Here is a 26,629-nt window from a genome sequence, read left to right as displayed (position 1 = left end):
CAATTCTATTTGTGAATATGAGCTATACAAATAAAATTTGATTGGTTGATTGATCCCAAAGATGACAGGAAGGATTGACGTCAGGACACCACTAAAGCTTTTCCACAAAATGAAACCTTTTCTTTAAAGACATGGTCGTAGTTTGACATGATATCTTTGGCCATCTATTGTACATGCACACATCATTAAGCATTAAAATGGTATCATTATTACTGAACAAGTACCAAGTAAGAGGGACACAAACAATGGCTTTAAGTCTGGACAATCTGCACAGATGATTTGAAGGCACATAAACATAGCAGAATTGCAGCAATAAGAAAATTCGCTCCCATGATAAAACTGAGTTCCCACAGACCATGCCACTTCCACTGCTAAAATGTGTCATTATATGACAAGGTGCTGATTTCCGTTTAATGAACATAATTGCTAAATATCCCCATGTTGTGCTCCCTGGTGTAATTTGGACATTTCAGATGAAAACAGCACAGAATTGTGCTTCACATCCAGTATAATACCTTTAATGATTTAAGTGTAACGAGAGCTAAGGAAAACATTGGCATGTACGTCAACAAATTCCACTCCACTTGCCAGCAAACAAAATGTGTCTTCTGAGAGACTTGGTAGGTGAGTCATTAGTGACACATGTTCATGTGTCGTGATAAGTGCAGGGCTGCTAATTCAGCAGAGGATGCGAGCTGAGGTTGATGATTTTTTTTTTGTGCACAGAAGTCAGTCACTCTGATAAATGAACCTCTGTGCAGTACACACGCTTATAATGAAACTCTTAATGACATCAATGTCAGAACAAGTAGTTGGTACAACACACAAAACATTTATTTAACTTTAAAGATTCACACATAGCAACCTCTAATTGTTAGGGCGAACACACTGTGCACACTGGCTTCCACTGCTGTCTGCTGCTGGAAACAAAGTTGAAACTGACACAATGAGTTATAGCTTAGAGGAAGAGCACTGTTAATTCTCTGTGGACTGTTGTCAGGAGTGGACTTACACAATTGGATTCATGTAAAAATGAAGGGCTGCAGCCTCAATTAAGGACATTTTCGTTGTTGTGTTTCTGCCTCTGGAAGCAAGAAAATTATCTAAATATTCCTTTAACTGTCAAACAAAACCACAGGCTGTCTGTGATATCATAGAGTGAATCCACAAAACGACAAACTGTCTGCTATTTCATTCTGGTTGAACTGGTTCAAATCTCACAGTGGTTCAAATGGGCAACAAACAAAAATGTTATCACGGAACATAACGTAGTGAAGGAGAGAGTGACCATGTTGCACACAGTATAACATCTTACCAATTGTATTACATCTATAGTTAGGAACAGAGACATCTAGAGGAGATCAAATACTTCATGGTAGGTATTTACTGGGAAAGAATAACCCTGTGCCCCAGAGAATACTCCAGTTCCCTGTGGGGGATAAGGCAGACACTAAGCATGTTTCTCACACTTGCTCCAGACAAAGAGGTTTAGGTAATCAACAGTCCTATTACAGTTATAATAACGATAAATGTTTTATATTCATGGTATTATTATTATTATTATTATGTATTATATAAAAGTCCACTTTTTATTGGCACTTGAATGAAATAATGAAATCTTGAAGAAATGTTTATTTAATTAGACATCTTAGGTTGAACAGAGGGATAAGCAGGGAAAACCGGAGAAACATGGAACTAGCCCAGTTTATCAAATACAGTTCTTGCATTAAGGTTCAGTATTAAGTGAAAAATCACCAGCATCAAATACTCACTCTCAAATACTCCCCTGAAACAATAATCTGTTGATGAGAGAGTGGTTTATACATGCTGGGTACAAGCAGTGTATTCACAGTATTCTGTAAAGGCTTGGAGCATAATGAGTGTGCAGGTGGAAAGAATAGAAAGTGTTTACTGTGTGCGATGGAATGGACACTTTGGGTGATATTTCTGTCAAATAAAATACAAAGTAAAATAAATATACATCTCTAGCATTATAGCTGTTTTGTGTGGACTGTTTTACATATGTTTTCTACCAAGGAGGCTATTCATGGAGGATGTTTGCCTCATTCAAAATGAATTACTTATCTAATTACTACTACTACTTCCTTCACCGCTGTCATGGAATAAGATTGAGGCTACCGACTAATACCAACAACACAACAGAGATACATGCATTAAACAACACTTGCGGTATATGTTTATGAGCTCGCTGCATTCTTAACTGGAATAACATTAAACCTTTCTCAAAAAGTTCCAGCTCTTAGAAATGGAAAATGTAACTTGTAGTCAGTGTTTTTGAGCAGAGTCAGTCAGTAATATATTACATTACAGCCCAGATGGACTTCAGCGGGTTTTTTCACACTCCAATTGACACCAATCTTTTTCATGTTTAACACATTACAATAATTGATCTTATATTTCTTCATCCTCTGCAAAGATGAATAACGACATCTCACACTTCTGTATGCTGTTAGTTGTTTCAGGCTTCCAGGGGCATAATTCCCATTAAACCTGTGCGCTAACTGGAGCCGGGTTGAAGTGGCTCATTGTGAGCTCAGCAGCAGTGTAGCTTTAAGAAGGAGGTGGGCAGCGCTCCGATGACGCAGGAATAATCCTGAGAAGATGCTTCAAAACTCCAGACCGTAGCCAGCGTGTGTGGTGGCTGCTGGCGGAGCTGGAAGGATCTCGGTGCCTGGCAGGAACTGTGGGGAGAATATCCAGAGCAGGTTCCAGGAGGCTTCGGGGGCATTCTCAATGCTGAATAAAACACGCACATTCAAGCAGAGTCGCTACTTTAACAGACAAATACAGTTATTAAGGCATTTAGTGACGGCGGTGGGCTTTGTGTTTGCAGCTGCTCTGCCAAGTGGAGCCAACTTGTGGAGAGAAACATCTGAAGAACATCTCTCCAACACTCTGTTACTTCACTCAAGTGGGACTTGGGAAGTCGCATCATGCCACAGTTCAACACAATGTGGGTGTACTTTTTGATGGTCCTAAATCCAGTTGTGACAAACACCATCACCGAGGACATAGATGTTTTGGTCTTTTTGCCACAAAATAACTCCTACCTTTTTTCACACGCACGAGTCGCTCCGGCGATCCTTTACGCACAGACACGGCTCCAGACAGACGGGCAGTTCTCCGGCTTCCACTTCAACATCCACTTTGAGAACTCCGACTGTGCCAATGATGCCATGTTACTGCTGGTGGAGAGGTCGTGTGGGCAGATGCCGGATCTGATCCTTGGTCCAGTTTGTGAGTATGAGGCTGCAGCGCTGGTGAGGCTGGCATCGCACTGGAACATCCCGGTGATCTCAGCAGGTGCCCTGGCACTCGCCTTCGGCAACAAGAACGGCGAATACTCCCACCTGACCCGCATTGCCCCGTCCTACGTGAAAATGGCAGAGACCTTCACCGCGATGTTCGAGCACTTCACTTGGAGGAGCGCATTGCTCGTGTACGAGGACGACAAGCAGGAGCGGAACTGCTACTTCACTTTGGAGGGAGTCTATCATCACATGACTGACTTCAACATCAAAATCTACCATTTTTCCCCGGAGGATCGCCTGGACCCTGAGGACATCCTCCACCACATCTATGACACTGAAGGTAAGCATTTCTCAGCACTCCCTTTGTGGTCTCAATCCATATATGTAAAGTGGTCCATACCTCAATACTGTATTCCATTAGGCTTACAAAAAACTGTTGAGAAATAACAATGTGGTTTCACAGCTCAGTGTTAGTTTCACCTGATCATTAAAAGAGACTCATCTAAGGTGTACTTTGATTTATTCTTCTCTGCGTGGTGTTGCCTTTATACCAGTGTTGGTTCAAGTGTCAATTGATCTGAGCTCAAAGAATTGACGATATTACAAAGACTCTAGATGCTACTAAATATCATACACAAGCTCCTAAGCAGAGTAAAATGTCTTCAAATGAGTTTTTTTGTGCGACCAACACTTTAAAATCAAAGAGATAAAGGTGATAATCCCATATGACAAATTACTACTCCTCAAGTAAATCTTGATTTGACTGGTTATTCACTGATGCTATCAAGAATGTATTACTCCTGATGAATTCCCCTGAGATAATCAGCTCTGTTTCAACACCAGTGAAAAATCTGAAAAATTCTCGGATTAATCGGAAATCAATTGGAATTAAAAATAACATAAAAATAAAACGAAGCAATCCTGACAAGAAAACACATGTTTCCATTGTAATATATTTTACAAAAATAATAATCATTTACCCATATGTGCATTAATACAAAAAAGTTACCCAAAGATACCCATCACATTCATAAGATATGATCTACTCAGGGCCAGTATGAACTGTAATGGCTACACAGGTTTGCAAAAAGGTACCTAATCTATATCTACCCTTTTAAAGAGCTGAAACAGGGCAATGTCTGAAAATGAATGATTGCTGATTTATTTTCTATAAACTGAAACATCGATTGTTCAGCCAACCAACACAACACAAAACAAAATCAACATCGATAAGATGTCACTTTGGGCATTGATAATATGAAACATAGCTGAATAAATCATTGAAATTAAATGTTTGATAGATCAACTACTATCGTACAATCAAGCTGCAGCCAAACTGTACACTGAATAAATTAAAGCCAAACCACATTCTGAATTAAAAGTGAAGCCACCTCATCGTTCCCCCGTGTAACACAAACTGACACTGAGGCGGAAATTAATTGATGGGCTCCTCCTGCACCCTTCAGCACCAACACACACCTACATAACATCCTACATGCTACTGGCATGGGACATCAAGTCATGAACAGACCTCATCAGAGATGTGCTTTATGGGCTAGGTGCTTCAAACTCTCTATGGGACATGTAGCTGGTAGTCAGGCAGTGAGAAAAACAGGACGTCCTCTCTCTCAGCTCTTATACAATACGTTAATGCATTACAGATGGCAGTCTCGCAGATGGGCTAACTGAATGTGTTTATTAAAATGAATGACTCCAGGAGTAGAATATACAGCAGATTTAAATGTCCCATGATATATCCAATCAAAATCCCTTATAGATGCCCATCATCATAAGAGCAAATATTTATTATGTTTGAGAGAAAATAAAGCAAGACTCTGCAACAGAATTGCTTTTGCTTTGAACATGAACTAATTTTGAATATTAAACTTCGTATATAAGATCATGCACCAGTAATTAGTAGGCTACCTTACTAGTGTTGTTTAATGTAGCAGTACATGTACATCTGCTGTGGTCAAGCCAAATCATTACACTGTGCTGTTGATTTGAGAGCATGTTTCTCCAATATGTTGAGGGTGTTTGGAGGTTAGTTCTTCAGCACTTATGAGCAGCTTGCTGACTGCAATCCTCTGGTCATAACAGTTTGTGGTTACATCACCTCATATCACAGGAGTGGTTGTTGTATAAATTAGCATATATTATACATGCTAAATGCTGGAGCCACAAAGAGCACCTGATGGTGAGATATTAGTATTCCCGGCATGTCAGGTGCTTAACTGGGAGGTTTGAAGGTTGTACAGCTTTTCAGCACAGCTTAGCAGTGTTAGAATGCAGAGGCTTACTTCAGCATGATGTAGCAGGGCTTGATTAGCATGTGTACATATGTTAAGCAAACAATGTATATATTATAAAACATTTTCAATTTTCAATCTACAAGCTTTCATATTTGACAATGATGGTGCATCTCTAAGATTAGAAGTGAGCGTGCAGCACAATTCCAGCACTCATTACTATCATTAGCACATTTCCAGGACATGATTATGTATTTTCCTCACTGTAGTTGAGGGTTAAGCGCAGAGGATGTTGCCACTTGCTTGTAAACCATAGCTAGATCCAAGCACAGAAAGCTGGGTTTTACAAGAACAATATGAACATACACTATAAAATACTCTGCAAAATCTTATTATTAAGTCATTCTCTATACATAGCTGCTGTTGTATTGTCTTGACTGTCAAGCCCCTGAAAACAATTACAAACTTCATGTTAGTAGGTAGGTTATTTGTTTACCCTGGCATTTGTGTACATCTTCCTTATAATCACAGCAGCAGCTCTGAGCCCATCTGATTACGGATGCACTGTCGGTCACTGCTGCTAGTTACGTATACTACTACTACTAATGTCAACAGTCCAGGCTGCTGGTGGTGGTGTGATGTGTGACTATGACTAATGTTTACTTGTCATACCATGGTGCTAAATACCATCAATCATGGTTTGATTTAAACTGTCTATCTGAGTATTGCTGAGACTACCATGTTCTTCCCTTTATGGCCACAGTACACCATCCTCTAATGAATATTTCCTGCAGGATAATGCTCCTTCTACAACTGTTTTCATGAACATGACAGTAAGCTCAGTGAAATTCAGTGACCCCAGGAGTCACCATACCGGACTCCAGTTGATCGCCTCTGGGATGTGGTAGAACAGGAGATTTGTCACAGGACTCTGTATATTCATCACATTAGTAGCTAATAGTGTTGGGGAGTTACATAAAGGTAAGGGTGAGCTCAAGATTAAGTTTAGGTTTCTCCAAAAAAGGTGTGTAAACATAATGTTCTGTGTGTGTGTGTGGTTGTGTGTGTGTGTGTGTGCGTGCTCTATTCTTGATTATTTTTCCTTCAAAATGAGAAATGATTGGGATAATTCCTCAGCTCTAGTGTAACTAGAAAATAATCCTCACTGTTTAAGGAAAAGCTTTTAATTAGAGTGTTTTTTAAACACTTTTTTTGTCCCAGCGGAAAAAAAGAAGGTCTGTGCCCCTCACATGACCGTAAAATAAAAAAAAAACTTATTTGAACAACATGAAATGATTGGCTGGTATACCTGTCTGTCACTAACTGACCGGCTGGCCTGTGCCTGACAAGAATCTTCATCCAGAGAGACATACACCGCTGAAACACAGACGATAGCCAGAAGTTAGCCTGCGAGTTATGGAAAGGTTTTAAGACAGTGCACATTCATATGGGCATAGCTTTGGGAGTGCTGACGGGAGGGGGTGGGATGTCTTGGTTGCAGTTTTTAGTGTGACCTGCCCTTGCTAGCTTTTCCAGGTTTATCAACCTTAGCTTTAATGACTACATTGTATCTTATATTGTGATATTAAAAGAATTCTACACTGTAAAATTCCATTCAGTTTATTTGTACAGCACCAAATCACAAGATATAGAGCTGGGCAAATAATCGAAAATGTATCAAAACCGACATTCATAACCTCTAACCGGTCAAATCTTGCTCATGTCTGTTAAATGGTTATAACCTCTCCCAATGCCTGGATTAACAATTCTGGTTTTCTCTATGTTCACTTTGCAGTGGCAGCCCGTAGTGCTATATTACTACAGGACATCAAGGTCAAAGTGACTGAAAAGGCAGAAAATAATTGTTCTTCAATTGTATTTGCGGTAAAAGTTATATTGATATTTTATATAACTGTCAATCTAAATGCCCCGTATAGAAAATAAAAAAGTTAGAAACAAGGTTCAAGCAATGCTGTACGGGGCAGTTAGTTATTGATGTCAGTTAGCATGACGCCATATACTGTATGTCCCACCTGAGTGGAAACTTGAATCAAAATAGCTCCTGACAACCTATCTTCCTCAAAGCCATTTAGCAGACAATCTTGCCGCTGATCTAATGAAGATCAGCGGTAAGATTGAAGATCTAGCATTCTAATGAATGTAGGCTAGATGTAGTGCAGATTAGTAACACATTTTATAACGCATGTTGATTATCATCAGTTGGAATGCAGAATAGAACAACATGGAATAAAATATATTTAACATATTAAGTTTTGTTTGGATAAAACTATGTGACCAGCTCTTCTCTCGTCCCCATGCTCCAGTTTTGCAGGGAAGATGTGTCAGATGAGAACGTTAAGTTAACAAAGTCAAGTAAAGCTGGAATTCTTACTGGAGGCCGAAAAAGAAAGTGATTTGTTGAAGTGAAAAAAACAAAATAGGCTCAGGATGCATAATTACTATTATACTTATTTTTCTTGTTTTGTTTCTATTATGGCTGCTTTAGGGCTGGTCTTTTAATTTATTTGATCTACATTCTAAATATGAACCCATCTACAGTATTGGCCATGGTCTTAATTTCATTCTGTTATGCTGTATTTGCACTGCAGTTTTATTTTTGCTGGTAATAAAAGTTGAAAACATTGTTAATGTTGTGTTGTTATGTATATTTTATATATTTATATATTACATTTTAATAAATCCTATGTATATAATGTTGGCCATTTTACTGAATGCAAGCCAACACTTTGTGAGGTGATAATAAATGAATCCCGGTAATACAGTATGCTCCAGGCAATTGTGGGCAAGGTTTAACAGTGTCAAAATGTTGATACATCCCCAACCCTATTGTTCAAGTCATTTTCCTAAGGTTTAGGATTGTCCCTGACAGTTAATAAAACAGTAATTAGTGATTCCCACTCTGGGATATGTCATATCTGATGTGATGTGATATTTTTGGGAAAGGAGACAAATTGAGTAAAATTTAAACTTAGATTATAAGGTAAATTGATTTTTTGATTAATTTGGTTTGTTGTTGCCTTAATGCATCGCTTATTTTGTATTTTGGTCCTTAGTTTCCATGTGTATCGAGTACAGTGGTTTTTGTAGGAAGGAACAATTCTATCCTTCCTTTATTGTTTTCAAGAATCAACATCTTTTTTCTGTGCTAGCATCTGTTGCTGCAGCGTTTGTCAAACTGAGAGTTCAGGACCCCTGTGTAATCAATACATTTGATAACTGTTAATCCGGGAGATTTTCAGCATTTTTATATTTGTTTGAAATACCTAATAAGCACGTTAACAGGAAGGATAAATAATCAAGAATAGAGTTTCATTCCTGTATTCCCAAATTCACATGATAACAGTTGTTACAGCTGTAATTGCTAACTTTAAAGCTAACGCTAAGCTAAAAATGGACGACAGACACAGATTTGTTATCAAACTGCAGTTTGTTGGTTATCTATTGACAGCAGGTTGTTTGATTTTCTTGTCAAACATGTAGATGTGAACAGAGGTGACATTTGATGCATGTGATCTATCATCATTGTATTGTGTTAATGATAGGCTCATTAATTAGTCAGCAGATTTAGTAAAATAGCTGTTATCAGGTATTTTGAGCTAATATGCATTAGTTGATGCCTGCACTCACAAGAATTGCCCTCCGGGGAAAAATAAAGTTGTTTTGAATTCGAATTTGAAAAGCCGATTTTTTTTTTAAAGATTTATTTATATTTTAAGAGCGCTAATAATTAACTTAAAACCCAGCAACATCCGCATTTGGAGGCACATTTGTGGTGCTGTGTGTTCAGATCATGCTGCTCTGTCTGCATCCAGATAACAATATCAGTTCATGGAGCAATCTATTTATTTGTTGAACTGTTGTTATCATGCGTCACTGGGATTGAATCATCTGTGTCAGAGCTATGACAGCAGTGACGTGACAGTCTGTTTATTTAACCACCTTCTGATGTATTTTCCACTAGGGCTAGCCTGTTTACACTTTCTGCTGTGGCCAACCCAAACCATAAATACTACCAAAATACCACACTTGGCGTCAACCACACAGGCCTGGCCAACCATGACCCACCACTTTGCTAATTTCATTAAACTTGCCCAATTAAAATTGGGGCCTTGATCTACACTGCTGTATCCTCTTCTGGGGTTCTGGTCTGCTCTGTTTCTGTTGTCTGTCCTCTGTGACAGGCTTCCTTGATCTTTCTCCAGCTGTCTGACCTTTGACCCTTTCCCAGTTGATGTTTTGCTAAGTTTGGGTCTTGTATTAACAGCCATGCTGATGTCTATTTACACTGTCTATTCAGTGTTCAGTTCACTGGTATAGCACCATCACATATCCTACTCCGCAGTCTTCCTCTCTGGGGCATGTTAATAGCACAAAAATATTGCAATACCCTGCTTCTCAAAACAAGTGTACTGTATTTTACTAGAACCACTAGTATTTGTGTTCTAGAAATAGAGATATTGCCTACAAGTTTCACTGATGTGCGATAGTAGTAGTATGTGTGTGTGTGAGGCAGTGTGTGTGTGTGTGTTTGAGAGTGTGAAAATGTGTGTGTAGTGCTCTACCTCCACTCCCTGCAGACATAGTGGGTGTTTTTAGCTCTCATGATGACTACAAGACGAGAGGTGTGGCTGCTAATACAAGTGCTCTCTCTGATGGTCCACAGCTCGTCGACAAAACAGAAACAGGAAGTGGAATATGACATTATTTCACTGGGCAAGCCCACATACGCTACAGAGCCAGTCTGTAAAAGTTGCTTCAAACCTAGAAACCAAGGAGCCAACAAATCCAACTAGGAAAGGCCACTCAAGTACAGAAACAGCAAAAGTGATAAAAACTATAATGTCCTCATATATACACTGATTCAAATGAATGTTTACTACAATTATAATACGTTCATTTCTTTATTAAGAAAAACACCCATGAGATATAAATATAAAGTATTTTAAAGTGGCTCAGGGGCTAGACTGGCCATCCTCTCTATTCTCATAGAGAAAGTGCTACACATAGATGAACTCTATGCACTTGTGTACGAATGAATGAATGTAAAACTGTAGTGTAAAGAGCTTTGAGTGGTCATCAGGAATAGAAAAATACATTATAAAGACAGACCATTTACCAAATAAAAGTTCCTTACTAAGTTCCTGTGCTTAGATTCAAGCAATTTGTGTGAAGCAAGCCATAAGAAATTCAGAGGATCTGCCCCAGTCTCCACATTTAACTCTTACTCATACCCTCCATATTGCAGCCATCAATAAACACATGTGATGTTTGCTGGTCTTTGACATGGAGTGGATTCAACCCTCATCTCAAAGTTCTTGTTACCAAATTGCCCTATCGCCCCAACTCTGCTAGAAACCTACACTTTAACCACCCTCTTCTACCCAAATCCAGCACCCATATTCACTGCCAAATGTTTTAAGTTGTCAACCTATTTTTCCATCATCAGCACAGTGCAACACAGGAACAGCCACAGCCTCACTGCGGCTATCTGATCATAGTGAAGGTTAATGAAGTAATATATATTAAAAACGTTCCTTTGAAGGGAAATAAAAACCATGTCTTTACGCAGTTTCACCTTTTTTTCATTTAAACAGGGTTAAAGAGAAGTATCTCTCGAAGCAGTTATAAGTTTCCACTCTGAATTTTAAACCACATATGTTCATCTAGGGCAGGGGTAGGCAACCCTTACTATCGAAAGAGCCATTTTGCCCCCTCTTCCCCCAAATTAAATCTGTCTGTAGCCGCACAACATATTTGATAACACAGGTTATAAAGTTATATATATATATAGTTATACAATATATATAACAACTATAGTTTGTTGCATTTATTAAATAATAGAACGACAATAAAAAAAACTGTTGACATTTAACTGCTATTTTTACCTGTTACAAAATCACCAAACTCTTATGAATTGGAGAACAAAATACATGTGTGGGCCTACTTTGGAATAAATTAAACACAGAACTCAGCTTTTTTTGCTCATCTCCAGCTTGGTACTTTTCAGCAGATGCTGTGTGCTTGCTCTGGAAATATCTTACAACATTACGTTTCTTATTGTTTGCTAATTCCTCGCCACATATCAAACATACATATAGTAAGACAGCATTGGTGGCAGTGAAAGCAAAGTAATCTGTCCACAAAGAATTAAACTCTATTTCCCTCCCAGACTTTTCTTTGCTGGGATTTATCCATGATTAGTTTACCGAGGCCGGGGGTCGGTACTAAACAACTAAAACAAAATGTGAGAGCAGGTCAGACTGGAGGCCAACACAGAAACTGCAGATCGGTACAAACCACCTGCAGCTTCTGCTCTGATCAAGAAGCTTAGGCGCTGATCACTGATCAGCTGAGACCAGAGAAACTCGTTGTTTTCCACTGTTGAGAAGCAGCCGGTCAGTCACTCTCAATGTGTCTCTCTGAGCGAGTGAGCGGGGCTCAGGGCGGGGGGCGGAGCCCAGGCTCTGTGTGTGTGTCGGCTATCTGGGAGAGCGTACACACACATACACACACATACACACACACATTCACCCGCTCCTGGTATTTCATGATGGCCTGATACGATGATTATTTAAAAAATGAACGTGAACGTGACGTTCACTCACGTTCATCATATGAAAGAACTGATTCGTTAAGTTCACCGTTCGCGAAAAATATGCGCAACATGCACTGTACAGGGAGCCACTGCAGAGGTGCTGAAGAGCTGCATGCGGCTCCGGTGCCGCAGGTTGCCGACCGCTGATCCAGGGGATTTGAGCTATATTGTTGTTGCAGCATCTTGCAGCTCCTCTTGTGCAGCTGGGTCTCCACAGCAGGCAGTATTAGCTGCATTTACGATATGGCTAGTCCCTGGTGTATAACGTTATAGCAAATGGATGGTTGTGTTTCTGATGGTGGACATTTTTGGTTCTTGTCTTTCAGTAATCTAACCGAGAAGTTGTATTACCTGACAACCAAATAGTTTTGTTTCAACTAAACAAACTGTTGCTAAAATAAAAGGGAAACATTTGAAAATATGAAGCAACTCGTCCAGTCTCGCAGTTGAATGCCCTGTGTGTGACCCAGTCATCTTCACATCTTCCTTCCCCTGATTTCCAGACAGAGAGCCCTGAAGGTAAACTTGTCCCACTACTGTGTGAAATATGGAAACATACCAATACACAGGCACAAACAGTGCACCAATGAAGGTTTTCCATTCTTAGCATGTTCTTAAGTCCTGTGATTTCTGCAGCAGACATACCTCAGATGTGTTGATATAGTGTTGCTGATTGCTTTCAATAGAATGGTTTACAAGTATTTGTTCTGCACTAAACTAACCATGGACCTGCTGTCTGTAGCTTCATAGATAAATATGACAGTGGAATCAACCTCAAATTAAATATTTATTAGCCTGACGTTGTCAGACTCACAATTCTAGTCAGAATGTGAGTCTGAGACTGTTTCAACTGACCAGGAAATAAAATTCTTCTTCGCTCAATTGGATAGACCTACAACCAATCAGAGCAACGTAGTATGTGACGTATATTAGCAGCGCATTGTGAGTTATTTACTAACGCCGTGTTCACACCGGATGCTGAAGCAATGCCGAAGCGACGCTTCAGCGCAGCGCCAAGCCTTAAATAACAGCTGGCTCCCATCCACTCCCATGTTAAAACTTTGTGCAGGTCACACCGGAGGCTGAAGCGCTGCGCCAAGGCTGCCTCGCTCCGTGCAGCGATCGTTTCGGCGTCAAGTCTATTTTTAGCGCTTGACGCGAGTGTATCGCACCAGGAAACACACTGAAAAACGATCTTAAACTATATGATGACATATTTTTTATGATATAAATGATCAAATATGCATCCCATACTTTGAAGTCTCCTTCTGTTGTCCTGGAGTTTTAATTTGACCAATGACATTATTAAATGTCCCCCTCTGCCCATCCACTACAGCCACACAAGCAGTGATACAGATAAAAAGAGAGAGAGAGGGGGCTACGTATTCTCCACATAGGCTTGAGTGGAGAATACGTAATTTACCCCCGACATTTAACGGAGCAAACAGCGAAGTTTTTAACATGGATGACATTAAATTAATAATTGAAGTGGAGAAGTACAGTGAGTTGTATGATCCTCGGAACATGTTGTAAAGACAACACCAAGAAAGACAAATGTTGGGACGTCGTTGCTTAATGTTGGAGCAACAAGTAAGTATATGCTTTTAATCTACTGGATCAACGGGTGATATTATTAGCGCTGCCCGGCGGTTCAGCGTCGCTTCAGTGTCCGGTGTGAACAGCCAAGCGCTGGGGCGATAGGGATTAGCGCGGTGCTTTGGCGTCGCCTCCACGTTCTCTGTTCCTCTTTCAAAATGAGTGCGCTGTCGATGTCTTCTAGAACAGACTCAATGGCAGCATTTACACATCTCAGCTCTCCAGCGGCAGGCATGTTTGTTGAAAACGAATTCAACCCAAGGGCACTTTGATGACGTGGTTGATTACGTTACTGTTGATCATCTGTCCATCATCGTATAAAGCCCGCCCTGACAATCTGATTGGCCCGGTCGGGCATAATTTCACCCCAACGGAGCGACTCCAGACCGAACTTCCCAACCTCAAATGTTGTGGGCGGGGCTAAGTTCGTCTGGCATCCAGGCTAAATATTTATGATAACGTACTAAAATTTGAAACTGGTGTGATGCGCATCCAGGGGTGGACTGGGACAAAAATTCAGCCCTGGCATTGTCTGTCCAGACCAGCCCACTACATTATCAGCGGACACCACATAGAAGTCCACAAATCTCGCGGCGTCTTCTTTCATGCATACTACTGTTACCACCTAGCTCAAAGACGGCAACAAGAAGGGAGGCTACACACAAACCTCTCAAGCCAAAAGTAAATTTATTTAACTCCAAATCAAGATAGCTCTCACTACGTAGTGGGATGTGTAAAATATGTTACGCGTCAGTGGTGTTATCAGTGTTTGGATGTGTGAAAATAAGGTGTGATGTTTGTTGTAAGGTGCAGAAGCAAAGAAAAACAAAGGCTGAGGGCCCCATGCCCCTGGAGGCAGCCTTTATATCTGCAGCTGAAGCCCAGCCCAAAAGGGCAGGCCCAGCTCTACCTGTGTCTGGAAAAAAACTCCTCAGGCCCTCACATGTCAAGTGGTCAACCTGAGAAGGACATGGATACATTATAATCATCACAAATTAAGTATGATTTCATAAAACATAAAAAATGATAAACTCACCAGACTAGAGGAGACTCAACAGACAAACTGTGGTACAGTGAAGGCAGAGAGTGGAGGCAGAAAGAGAGCGAGTCCTCGAACAGGGACAGAGGGGGCTCACCTCCTCAGGCTCTCACATGTCAAGTGGTCAACCTGAGAAGGACATGGATACATTATAATGTCTGAAAAATCAAGAAAATGTTTTCCTCTGTGCTGCACCTAGAGTTGGAACTTTTTGGATGTGTGTTTCTTTTAAAACCTTTTGAAAATTATTACAATTATGAGGTATGAATTTATATATAAAAAAATACATGATAAACTTACCAAATTCTAACAGTGGTCCCAAATGTCCACATATAAAACAGAGGGAGAACGACTCCTCAAATATATCACAACAACCTGTAATGGAGAATAATTGATCATTTAGTGTACATGATCACACCATTAAGGATCAAATAAAACTTCTGAAAAGAATTATTAAAATGACAAATAATAAATTACTACATCCATAATGATTATAAATGATGATTAAGAATGACAATGTGTGATAATAACAATAATACTAAAATTTCTCACCTTAAAACATTTGTAAACGTAACAACACTAATGTCATGTTTTCATTAGGACACTTTACTAGTGTTTTCCAATGCAAAAAAGTCAGATCATTGTGACAACCTCCTGTGGACAGGTGTTGTAAACTAGCATTTATGCTAATACACTGTGAACAATGCATCTGGTTCGTCCAATGACATTGTCATGTCCATGTCCAAATAAAATAAAATCAATCAACAATACCTGAAAATGCTCAAGACAGCACTATACACAGCCATTTGAAAACTACAGTAAAAGTAACACATTTACACACAAATTATACCTATTAAATAGTTATCACCTCAGTAAACAATAAATGAATAGAAAGATTACAATAAATTCAATGGCAAATATTTCAAATTAAACTAATTATTCCCTATAGGTTTACTTGTATTCTGTTTTCAATACAGCTTCATTCTGCATCTCTATTTACAGCTCAGAAAGTTTACTGTTGCTATGAAAACAGTAAACGACGTTAGCAGCTCTTAGCTGGCTTAGCTAAATCATCTGAACAATAATAACCCATAATATCACAATTCGGCATATTAAAACAAAATCAAAAACGTTTTCTACTTTTTTTTGGACATGTCTCAAAAATGTAGCCTAGCCAGCCCCAGGCCAACGTTACTTACCATGTCTGCCTCCACTCGCTCATCATTGTCGAGTCCTCCTCGCTCGTCTCCCGGCGCATCTGCAGCTGGTGAACCCGTCACCAATTGGTCCCTCAGTTTGGCACATTTAGCAGCCTCCACCTCCAGAGACTTCAGCTTTTTTTCCCCAATGCTTCTCAGCGCCACCCGGGTGCTTTTTTACTCTTATTATCCATTTTAAGTTTCTATCTCAGCAGCAGCCCGTCCCGCGACTCTCCCCGCCAATGCCATGAGGTCCCGCCCCACCCTGGTTTGTGTTGTGATTGACAGCACTGTCAGGGCTCTCTGAGCCTGTCAGCCCATGATTGATTGACAATGACAAACAATAGACCAATAATATGTGTCGATGCTGGCAACACACTGCTAGCCCTCTGTAGCCAATTGGCCGGCCCAATTGGAGGGAATTTAGAGAGGACCAGACCGGCCCACATTGGGTCAACCGGGACGATGCCCGGTGGGCCAGATGGTCAGTCCAGCCCTGTGCGCATCATATCACCAGAAACAGTTCACAATCTGTTGTACTTGTTGCTTGACAAAAATGCACCATCGTTTCTTGACCTTTGACTGAGTACAGATGCTGGCTTGCACTGAAAAAGTAACCAGTCCTCTCTGAGTGATGTCTGTCTTTTAAAAAGGCTAAAGCATTGTTCAGTGCTGTCTAGAAGTAAAATCCTGCTTTCCTGAAATTGTTGCATTCTGTTTATAAAAACGACTGAGAACAGATTTAAAATTCAACAAAAAGATCAGTTTTTGCCAAACATTATAACAAAACATTATAACGTATCAAATCTTGGCCTCAGAAAGTCTGACTGAGTGTCTATTTCAATCCATTATTTCTTTGCACAGTGAAGATATAGTGTCCTTTTCTGCCTGAGACAAAGACATACAGTAACATATTACCACCACTGTCTGTTGTCCATCACAGTTTACAGACATTTCACAACTCTAACCTCCAAAGGAAGGGAGTCATATCTTCTGGATCTGCTGATTTGTTTCAAGCTGACAGTAAAAAAAAGATCATAACTATCAAAATATATATCTATATCAAAAATCAATCTCTGCAAAGTTGTAATTAAGCTGAATGTTTTATTTAAGATTTAAAGTCTCTACAGTAAAGATTCATAACAAAACCATCACCGTCTCCTCAACTGAAAGTTCATCAAAGGTGGCCGCTTCGGTCCAACAGGTCTGGCAAAAGTAGTGCCTGAGGCTGTGCATTTATAATTGAATTACAGATGGATTTGTGGCTGAGATCAACAACATGATATGATCAGAGCAAAATCAGTTTCATTTAAACCGGTCACTTGTTCTACAGGAGACGAGTGGTAGACAAATGATGGACAGTGTTGCACTTTAAAAATGAAAACTTTGATTGTTTTATGTATCTTAAATAAAGACAACAAGGAATATTTAAAAGTTTTAACTCTACTAAGCCATTCTGCAGGGGTTTGTGTCCGCATGCAAGGCCACCTAAAAATTCTCCATAAGGAAAATGTTATGTCTTGAAAGATAGTTTTGGGTTGAGTATAGTGGTAGAGCTTAGGGGTTAAAGTGGGTCTTCCTTTCATCAGAAGGTCGGTGTTAAATCGGTGGAAAGCAAACTGTGAGGAAGAGGATTTTATGTGATTCAATCCCACAGCCACCTTTATCCACTTTATATATGCAATAAATAAAAATAAAAAAATGTATACCTCTACGACAGCCTGCTATCCATCCGTCAATCTTATTCCTGTAAACACAATATCTCAATAATACTGTAAGGGATGTCAAAGGTCAAGGTCACGGTGGCCTCACAAAATATGTTTCCTTTTTCTTTAACATGATATTTTGAGATCAGCTTGAGAGAATTTTGTTAAATTTGGTACAAACATTAATTGGACTCAAAGATGAACTGATTTGATTTTGATGGTCAAAGGTCAATGGGTCAAGGTCACATGACTTAGCGTTGTTTTGAATGCAATATTGAATATATTGCATCCCTTCCATTACATCTGGCATAAACATTAATTTGCATTAAATCTTAAGATTGGATTGAGGAAATTTCTTCGGATTTGGCACAAATGGTCACTTGGACTGAAAGCTGAACTATTCGATTTTATTGCCTGGAGCTCAAGGGTCAAGGTCACGGTGACCTCATTAATTATAGTTAATGCTTGATGCCCTCATGTGTGACCATGGCACTAAGCTGAAGCCCCTCATTTGGATTAATCCACGTAGGAAGTCCAGATGTAGCATGTGTAAAGAATTTAATTTCAGTTCATGCTTTGGGATTAGATCAACTAAGTAAAACTACTTTACCCTTCTTCATCATTTTCATGCGTCTGAATATTAAAGGGTGTAGATCTATGAATAAGTTACATTAATTGGATTGACACATTTTGAAGCAAAAGCATTGTTCCTCTCTTCATCTTAGAATAATTTTATTATTATTTTCAGATAGCTCTACACTTATTTCTTACATTTATCCACTTATTTCTTTCATTTAGACAGCATCCCATGCTTTGCTTCTAAAAAAACCTCATCAGTTTGTACAGATTATGTTCTATCAACCACACAATATTAGAAAACGGGTAACAGCCACTTAGGAGGGAAAATGTAGCACCGCTCTCATGATTGGTCCATTTCTGATGTTAATCCTCCTGAGACATGCACTCCCATCCTGAGTCTGTATGAAGTCTTTGTGTTTAGAGAGAACTCCCCTTGGGCTCCTGCACAGGCAATGACTCGCTCTTACTTTATGACCACAAAAGTCTTAAGGCTCAGTCTGAAAGGGTAAAGACAGCAATATATTACCATGACAATAATGTTTATAACAACAAACAGGAACATTATCAGTAACCCATGGTCATTTACCTGCTCAGCTACAGTATCTATCTATGTCAAGGTTGGCTCCTTCCAACTGAGTCTGATTTACTTGAATATTAGCTTTCTCCACCCTACTTACTTCATCCTGTTCTCCTATGACACCTCCAGCAGCACAAATCCTTGTTTTTGAGTTATGGCATAATACATTTGCACAATAGCCCCCTATTTGCATATGCAATAGCTTTTCAAGTAAATGTCCAACACAGGTCAGTTGAAATACATTGTGAGCACACACTAAGCCCACCATGTGCTACCCTATTCCTCAGTTAATTTGTAACTAGCATCAGTGCCCTAGCAAAAAGGAAAATCCAGAAGTTTTAAAATGTTGCTGGCTGCAAGCGCTGCCCCATGGAATGGCTTGCAGAGCATACACAGGGCCAGTAGTGTGTGTAGAGCCCAGTGTAATTAAAGGGTGCTATAGTGCTGGCAGGACTGAGGTGAAGTTTGTCCCACTGACTCAAGGGATATTTCAGGAGGTGTGTTTAAGTGACAGAGTTGTGAGGAATGTTCCAGCAAGACTCTGAATCTTCCTTATTAACAGGGACGCTGGGGTTACTGTGTTTTCAATTGCAACCCTTGTTTGTGCAGCTTCTTGTTTGTTTGTTTATTTATTCTCAATCACGGGGACACCAAAGGAAAATTCTGTATCAACTCGCTGGAGGAAAATTGTACAGAAAATGTATATACCCTACAAATATAGCTCCAAATGAGAATAGCAGGAATCTCTGTCACTGTTAACAGAGAGCTGTGTATCACTGCTCATTTTCCCTGAGAACTATTAGGAAACACATGGATGAATAGAAAAGGAGAATTCTAACTATGAAGGGTATTAGTGCTGTAACTGTCACTGACCTGCATCAGTATAGCTGTCTGCAAAACACATGAATATAAGGAGTAGGATATACTACATCACAATGAAAAATAACTTGTAGTCAAACACAGTAACACTCAACATAGCCGTGGATCAGTTTTCAAGAGTAACATGTAGAGTAACTAGTCAATCGTTTACTATGGATGATGTTTATTTTAACTGTATTATTTAATTTTTATATTTGTCCCCATGATAATAAAGCTACCACTAATCCTGATGGATTGATTGGCTCAGTACAAGAAACAGAGTTGTCTGTGTAATGTAAAGCAGCATCAGCTTCAGTTCTTTATCATGAAGAAGAGTCAGGTTGTGGAGTCAGTCCTCTGTTGTTATACTTATTCTATGCATCTGTGCTATCAGACAGGCCTGAGATAAACGACTTGAAAATGTGACTGGATGTTTACTGTGTAGACACTATGTCTGGTTCCTCATCTGTGCCAGTTTAGTGTTTTGATGGCTTACTCTGCCCTCAAAGGGAGGTGAGGCACAGTTCCTAATTCCAATCCAGCTGTGTTCAATCAGTGAGGAAAGATTCAACAGTTGTTATTATTATTATTATTATTATTGTAGTTGTTGTTGTAGTAGATGTTGTTGTTGTTGTCAATGCAATGACCCATACATGGGCAGCCCTTCTAGCATTTGACAAATTGCCAGATGGCCAGTCCTTCAAGCCGTTAGTGATTACTTGCTTTATGTTGATCACCCAGCTCTAACTAAATGAAACCAAAAAATGCAAAGTTCAATGGAACAGAAAAAAAAACATTAGCCTACTCTGTGCAGGTTTCTCCGTGCATGATGCATTTACTTGGGCTTAGAATGGTGGCATTGTTGCCCGTAATATATATAGATTTTCTTCAGAACTCTCTTCAAGGCCCTAACATTTGTCTTGTTGAGAGCAAGCCTGCACATTTGATGCCACCAAGCATTATTTACAACCAGAGCAGCTTCAGGCCCCTAGCCATCATCTAATTTTTCTCTCTGTATATGTCTGGGTTTATTCCTTTCATTCATTTTCTGGAAGCTTCCAGCTGACGACGTGTGGTCACATCACTACTACTACTACAAATAGTATTTCTAATATACATTGTTTTAAGGTTAAGTACATTCATTTTGTGTCTGTTATTTTATGAATAAAGAAAACTATGTTTGCTCTAGTATCGTATACAAGAAAAAATACTACAGTATCTGATTCACTGAACTATATAACAAGGTAATGAAATAAATAATTCTTCTGTATTTCATTTGGTTCTCAGGGTTACTAGGATCTAGATTATTTTAATGATGCTGAATATTGGTCCTATGGAATAGGTTAGTTTGACAAACTGCTGGTGTGTGAGTTGGTGCTGGTCCAAAACATATGACGCCTTTATAAAGACATGAATAATGGTTGCAAAGTGCTCTGATAGCTGATTTGTACTTAATCAGTGTTTAGTTCTGTTGGTTGTTTTTCTTAAATATTTGGTTGAACATTGTTTCTGCCTATTGAGGGCTGCTGTGGCAGAGTGGTCCTCAAGACTAGAAAAGCGCTATATAAATACAATAATACTGAATGGTTTAACTAAAAAGGGTCTTAACCTCTTGACATTTTAGTAATTAACTGATGGAAATTATTTTCCTTCAATGATCTCACAAACACTGTGCTTACAAAGATTTATAATCTATGGTATTTAGGCGCACTGCTGCCTGCAATGAACATAACCTGGGGGAGAGGCGGTGGTCTAGTGGCAGAAACTTGGACTATGGGCAGAAAAGGTCTCTGGTTCGTCTCTGGTTCGACTCCACGGAGAAACAACAAAAGACGAACCTGGATTGATCTGTCCAAAAATCCAAGAGAATTCTCCCTACCCTGTCTAGTGCCCCTGAGCAAGTCACCTTACTCCCCCAACATCTGCTCCCCGGGCGCTGTACATGGCTGCTCACTGCTCTGTGTGTCCTGCACCAGATGGGTTAAATGCAGAGGATAAATTTACCTACCATTGCATGAGTGTGTTGTGCATGTCTTAAATTGTATTTGTCTCTGTCATTTTTCTGCAGTGGTGATCATGTGCATGGGAGCAGACCAAATACGAGAGATCATGCTGGCTGCACACAGACATCGGTTGACCAATGGAAATTATATGTTCTTTAATGTCGAACTCTTCAATGCTTCTTCTTATGGTAGAGTTAATATTTTATCAATTTAATGTGTGAGTTTTACTGTACAATAGCCTCAATGCATAATAAAATTTCTACACACATACTTATATATTATTATATATATGCCTATACTGCTATATAGATTACTTTTGGAATGTAATGCATCTGTTCTGCACTGTTATTTGTTACTAAGTCTTTCCTTACAAAATCTTTATCTACTTTAGCTTTAGGTATTAGTATGTCTAAACAGATTTTGATTAAACAATTATTTTTTTCAGTTATGTTCTGAAAAAATACCTTGTTGTGTCCCTTTTATATTAATTAGGTAATGGCTCATGGAAGAGAGGAGATAAATATGACAATGATGCAAGGCAAGCCTATTCCTCTCTGAACACAGTGACGCTGCTCAGGACAATTAAGCCAGAATTTGAGAACTTTTCCATGGAAATGAAAAAGTCCATTGAAAAAGCTGGGATTCATGACTGCGAGGACTGCGAAAGTGTACGTATGTGTGTCTATCTCACACCAGAACTAACTCATCTTTTTGTTTTTTCTGAAATATGAAATGATGTATGATACATTTGTAGCAATGAAAAGTCAGGTAGTATTCGTCTGCTTTACTATTGGACTGCACTGACAAACCAAGAACTGGTTATCACGGTTATGATCTGTATTCATTCATTGTAAACCTCCTCACCTGAAGGTTGGGAATCAGTAGTATGTTTATGCCTCTGGTCCAGCAACAGCCAGCAGCTGGAATAATGTAATAACTATGTTTTCGGGTTGTCCATCTGTCCCATTCTGGTGAACACAATATCTCAGGAATGCCTTTAGGGAATTCGAACAAATTTGCAACAAACATTCAATTGGACTCAATGATACACTTTTTAGATTTTGAAGGTCAAAGGTCAGAGGGGCCTCACAAAACAAATGTTTTGCCTTGTAATCTGGAGGTAATCCTTTCACATTTATCACAAACATTCACTTATACTCAAGGTCGATTGATTTTGATCGCCAAAGGGCAAGGTCATGGTGGCCTGACATAGAATGTTTATGTTTTTCTTCAACATGATATCTTATGATCACCTTTAAGGAATTTCTTCAAAATCGGTTACAAAACATTCATTTGGTCTAAAGGACATCTGAGAACTCAGCATGAATCCTTGCCACATGACAGAGTTGAAAAGTTGACCAAGCTTTCTGAGGAAATATACAGTTTTCACTCTGTTGTCCAGGTGGTATCCCGGGTCTCTATTTCCCTAATAGTCCTGTCTCAATGTACCGCTCATGGTTAATCAAAGGATTGCTGGACCCATCTCTCTGCAGACATATCACGTCTTTGGTTAATCTGAATGGTTAGGATCTAAATGGACTTGCAACTGACATTGTGCTCATAGTGGGTTACTCCCTGGGCAGGCTGTCAGTCAATCAAAGTCTTGCTTTTCTCCTTTCCTTTCCCTCTTACTCACTGCAGACAGAAAAAATTGGTCTGCTGTGTACGATTTAAAGGGGTAGTTCACCCAGAAATGAAAATTCACTCAGAAAAAACACAACATGCCTCCATAGTGCTCATGTACACCAAGTTTTAAGTCCAAAAGTCGAACAGAAGTGGCTAAGCTAGCGGACGTTAGCATTTTCAACAGCCCCGGAATGCACCACGTCCGAAGATATCACCAGACATTTAGGCTTAAAACTTGGTGTAAATCTCACCGTTTAGAGTTGAATTTGAATGTCGGTGCTTCTGGACACTTGGATGACACCACAGGAGCAGTATGGAGACATGTTGTGTTTTTTCTGTTGTTTTATTAGGTCTGAAGAACGACTCACCATTGACTTCATTTGTATTGGATTCTGCTCTAACAAAGTTTACCCCCTGAGACTCCAAAAGTGTTTTGTGGACTCAAACAATTCACCCACCCCTCCATCGGCATAGGGGTGAGTAGATAATGAGTGACCTTTCATTTTGGATGAACCATCCCTTTAAGAAAAAGTCAGATGACTAAACTAAAAATGAAACATTCACTAAAATTCCTTTTGATTCACTTGTCAATAAAATCAGTTGTTTGTCCAAATTCGAACTTCAGCTATGCAAGCTTAAGTATAGCTGAAAACCCAATTTTTCAAATGATAAAAAAATTTAAATAATAATAATAATCATTTAAAATGCTGAATTCTTCAAAGAGTACATTGTCTTATGAAGACTGTTGGACATTATGCACTACACTTTCCTTTAGAAGATCACTTCTCTTTACAACTTAATGTTCCATTTCAGGTCAACATGTTTGTTGAGGGATTCCATGATGCCATGTTGCTGTATGCCGGCGCCTTGCATGAAGCTATGAAAAATGGATACAGTAAGAAGAATGGAACAGTGATTACTTCACACATGTGGAACAGAACCTTTGAGGGTAAAGCACTCTTCTCACTATAGTAGTTATTTGAAATATCTTGAAAATATATACTGCAAGTCAAAACTTCAAAATGTAAAGTTATTCCAAGAAGACATTGGCATGTTTGCAGTTTCAAGTTTTGTTTTTTCTGTTTTTAAACCTCAAACACAAGCTGTGACAAAGTGATTGTCCACAATTAGACTGGTCCTGTCTCATGTTTTATATAATAAGGTATTATTCATGTCAGAAAGTGTCACTGCATGTTTTAAAGATCTCAGGGCTCCAGACTAACGTTTTACATTTGTTGTGGCTGACTTTTTAACTGTGCCTTTTGTACAAATATTATACCTTTGACAATTCACATATACATTGGTAATTTCTTAAATAAGATTAAGTTTTATTTGATTTGTTCAAATATCGATTCAGTTCGGAATATTTCATTGACCAATACCCATATTATCCTGGATATGAAATAATTTCACAGAGAACTAAAACTAAAAAACACAGACAACCAGAACAGTAAATAAAATGGACTCTCTGGCTCTGTTAAAGGTTAAGTGTGTAAGATGGAAGAAGTTGAATATGTCTTTACTTGTGTATTTCATCTAAATTATACAAATTGTGGTTTTATTTACCCCTGAATGGGCCCTTTATATTGAACTACTCTTCATTTACATCAGGAGCGGGTCTTCTCTATGTAAGGCCCCATATTTTTCCCAGCAGTCCAAACGGGACAACCTTTTTAGTTTTTATGACAACTAAAAGCTCCAAAGGTTTCTCTTTCGTATGTTTAAGTGTAAAGAGAGTGCAGAATAGTAGCAGCGATGCTAGTCGCTTTACAGTGTTGCATCGGGGTGAAAACCCTGTATTCACCCTTTTTGTCGATATACACCAGCTCGTTCACCACCTCTCCTCTCTCATCACTGCTTCCCTGTCCCTGTGAGTGTAAACTCTGCAGAGAAGAGGAGATGAGGAATTGACAAGACTCACTAAAATACAGAGACCAACAAGCTATAGGGGAGATCGGGTAATGGAGAAATGTTTTACATTTGCTCCCTCCTAGGCGAGCTAATATTAAATATCAGTCAAATTTAAACATTTCCCATTAATTCAGGATGTTTCCTGGCAATGGAAATGATCAGAATGTCTTTAGGACAAAGGGCAGTGAAAATATAATTGTTTTTTAAAAAGTGGTCTTGTGTCTCACTTTACCCCAGCTTAGGGGTCAACACCCTAGCTTACCTGCACATTGTTACTCTGTCCAATTGGCAGGGACAGGGATATTGTTTTTCTCTGTGTATTCAAATGCCAGTTCATGGCACTTAACTGGAGCAAGGCCCTGGAACTGGTCAGCTAGTTTGTTTCAAGCTCCTCCTCCATCTCATCTGTGAATATTCTCTTTACTTCAGCTACTGCACCCCAGGTAACTGATTTTACTTCCCCTTTCTCTTTTTTCTTTATGAATCTTTTGAGGGTTGTCTTGTCAATATTTCTATCCCTCCAGCTTTTCTTAAGGACTTCTTTCTTTGCATGACCTCAGCGGCTGCACTCTCCATCTCTGTGAGGGGTGTTTGGCCCCAGGTTGTCTTCCTGGTGTAGTTTCTTGGCATGATGGCTTTTCTACAATGTTTATGACATTAAAAATAAAACATATGTAATGTAATATTACACTTACAATATGTTTAAGACTAAACTCAACTTGTGCTTCATGTCTTCATTTGTCTCACTTTACCCCACAGCCACCATTTTAGAAAAAACATCTCTTAGCAATTCAGGCTAATCTTCAGCTAGCATCCATCACATGGTTTTATATGTTGGAAGTGTTCCGTTGCCTAGATACAGGGGGTGTTTCACATTACCCGATGTCTCACTTTACCCCGCTCTCCCCTATGTGAGGTGCAAGGATGAAACCACGAAAAGTTTCTGTTTCCACAATCACACAACACTTGAGACATTCACAAGGGGTAAAGATTTTAAACTGCTTTAATCTGAGGGGATGCAATTGTTCTCCAGAAAATCTAAATCAAAGTTACTGGTCAGTGTAAGTTTAGATGTTACCAGGATATCACAGGTGTATTAATCTGCAATTTAGTGTTTGAATTTAGGAATTGTATGCTTTTGTTAATCATTGGAATGAAAAACCCTGGCAGAAATCACTGAGATTAAGGATGTAGGCTATCAAACATAAAGGACTCTATTTAAATCATGTAAGTGCAAAAACCAGCATGACATGGTAGGCCTTGTAGGCACAGACCGAAGAAACAAGAAGAGAAGGAGAGAGATAACAGGTGGGGCTGTAATTGTGATACAAAAACATAAGATGCCAAGGAGAGGGAGGGATGTACACAAGAGAGGCAAGGGATCTCCAATTAAGGGTC

General features: G+C 39.3%; 1 protein-coding gene across 1 annotated transcript in view; it reads left to right on the top strand.

Annotated features, from left to right (window-relative positions):
• Positions 1 to 2,730: 2,730 nt before the first annotated feature.
• Positions 2,731 to 26,629, top strand: part of npr3 (natriuretic peptide receptor 3) — a 31,459-nt gene continuing 7,560 nt past the window's right edge. Inside the window, exons 1-4 of the mRNA XM_062384960.1 lie at positions 2,731 to 3,612; positions 21,760 to 21,882; positions 22,187 to 22,362; positions 24,134 to 24,269. Coding sequence (XP_062240944.1) covers positions 2,955 to 3,612; positions 21,760 to 21,882; positions 22,187 to 22,362; positions 24,134 to 24,269 — 1,093 coding nt within the window. The 5' untranslated portion in view covers positions 2,731 to 2,954. The remainder of the gene's footprint in view (positions 3,613 to 21,759; positions 21,883 to 22,186; positions 22,363 to 24,133; positions 24,270 to 26,629) is intronic.

Source organism: Platichthys flesus, chromosome 3 (assembly GCF_949316205.1).
Source record: "Platichthys flesus chromosome 3, fPlaFle2.1, whole genome shotgun sequence".
Lineage (NCBI taxonomy): Eukaryota > Metazoa > Chordata > Actinopteri > Pleuronectiformes > Pleuronectidae > Platichthys > Platichthys flesus.
Note: the sequence above shows the minus strand (reverse complement) of the source record. Positions and strands in the feature narration are given on the sequence as shown.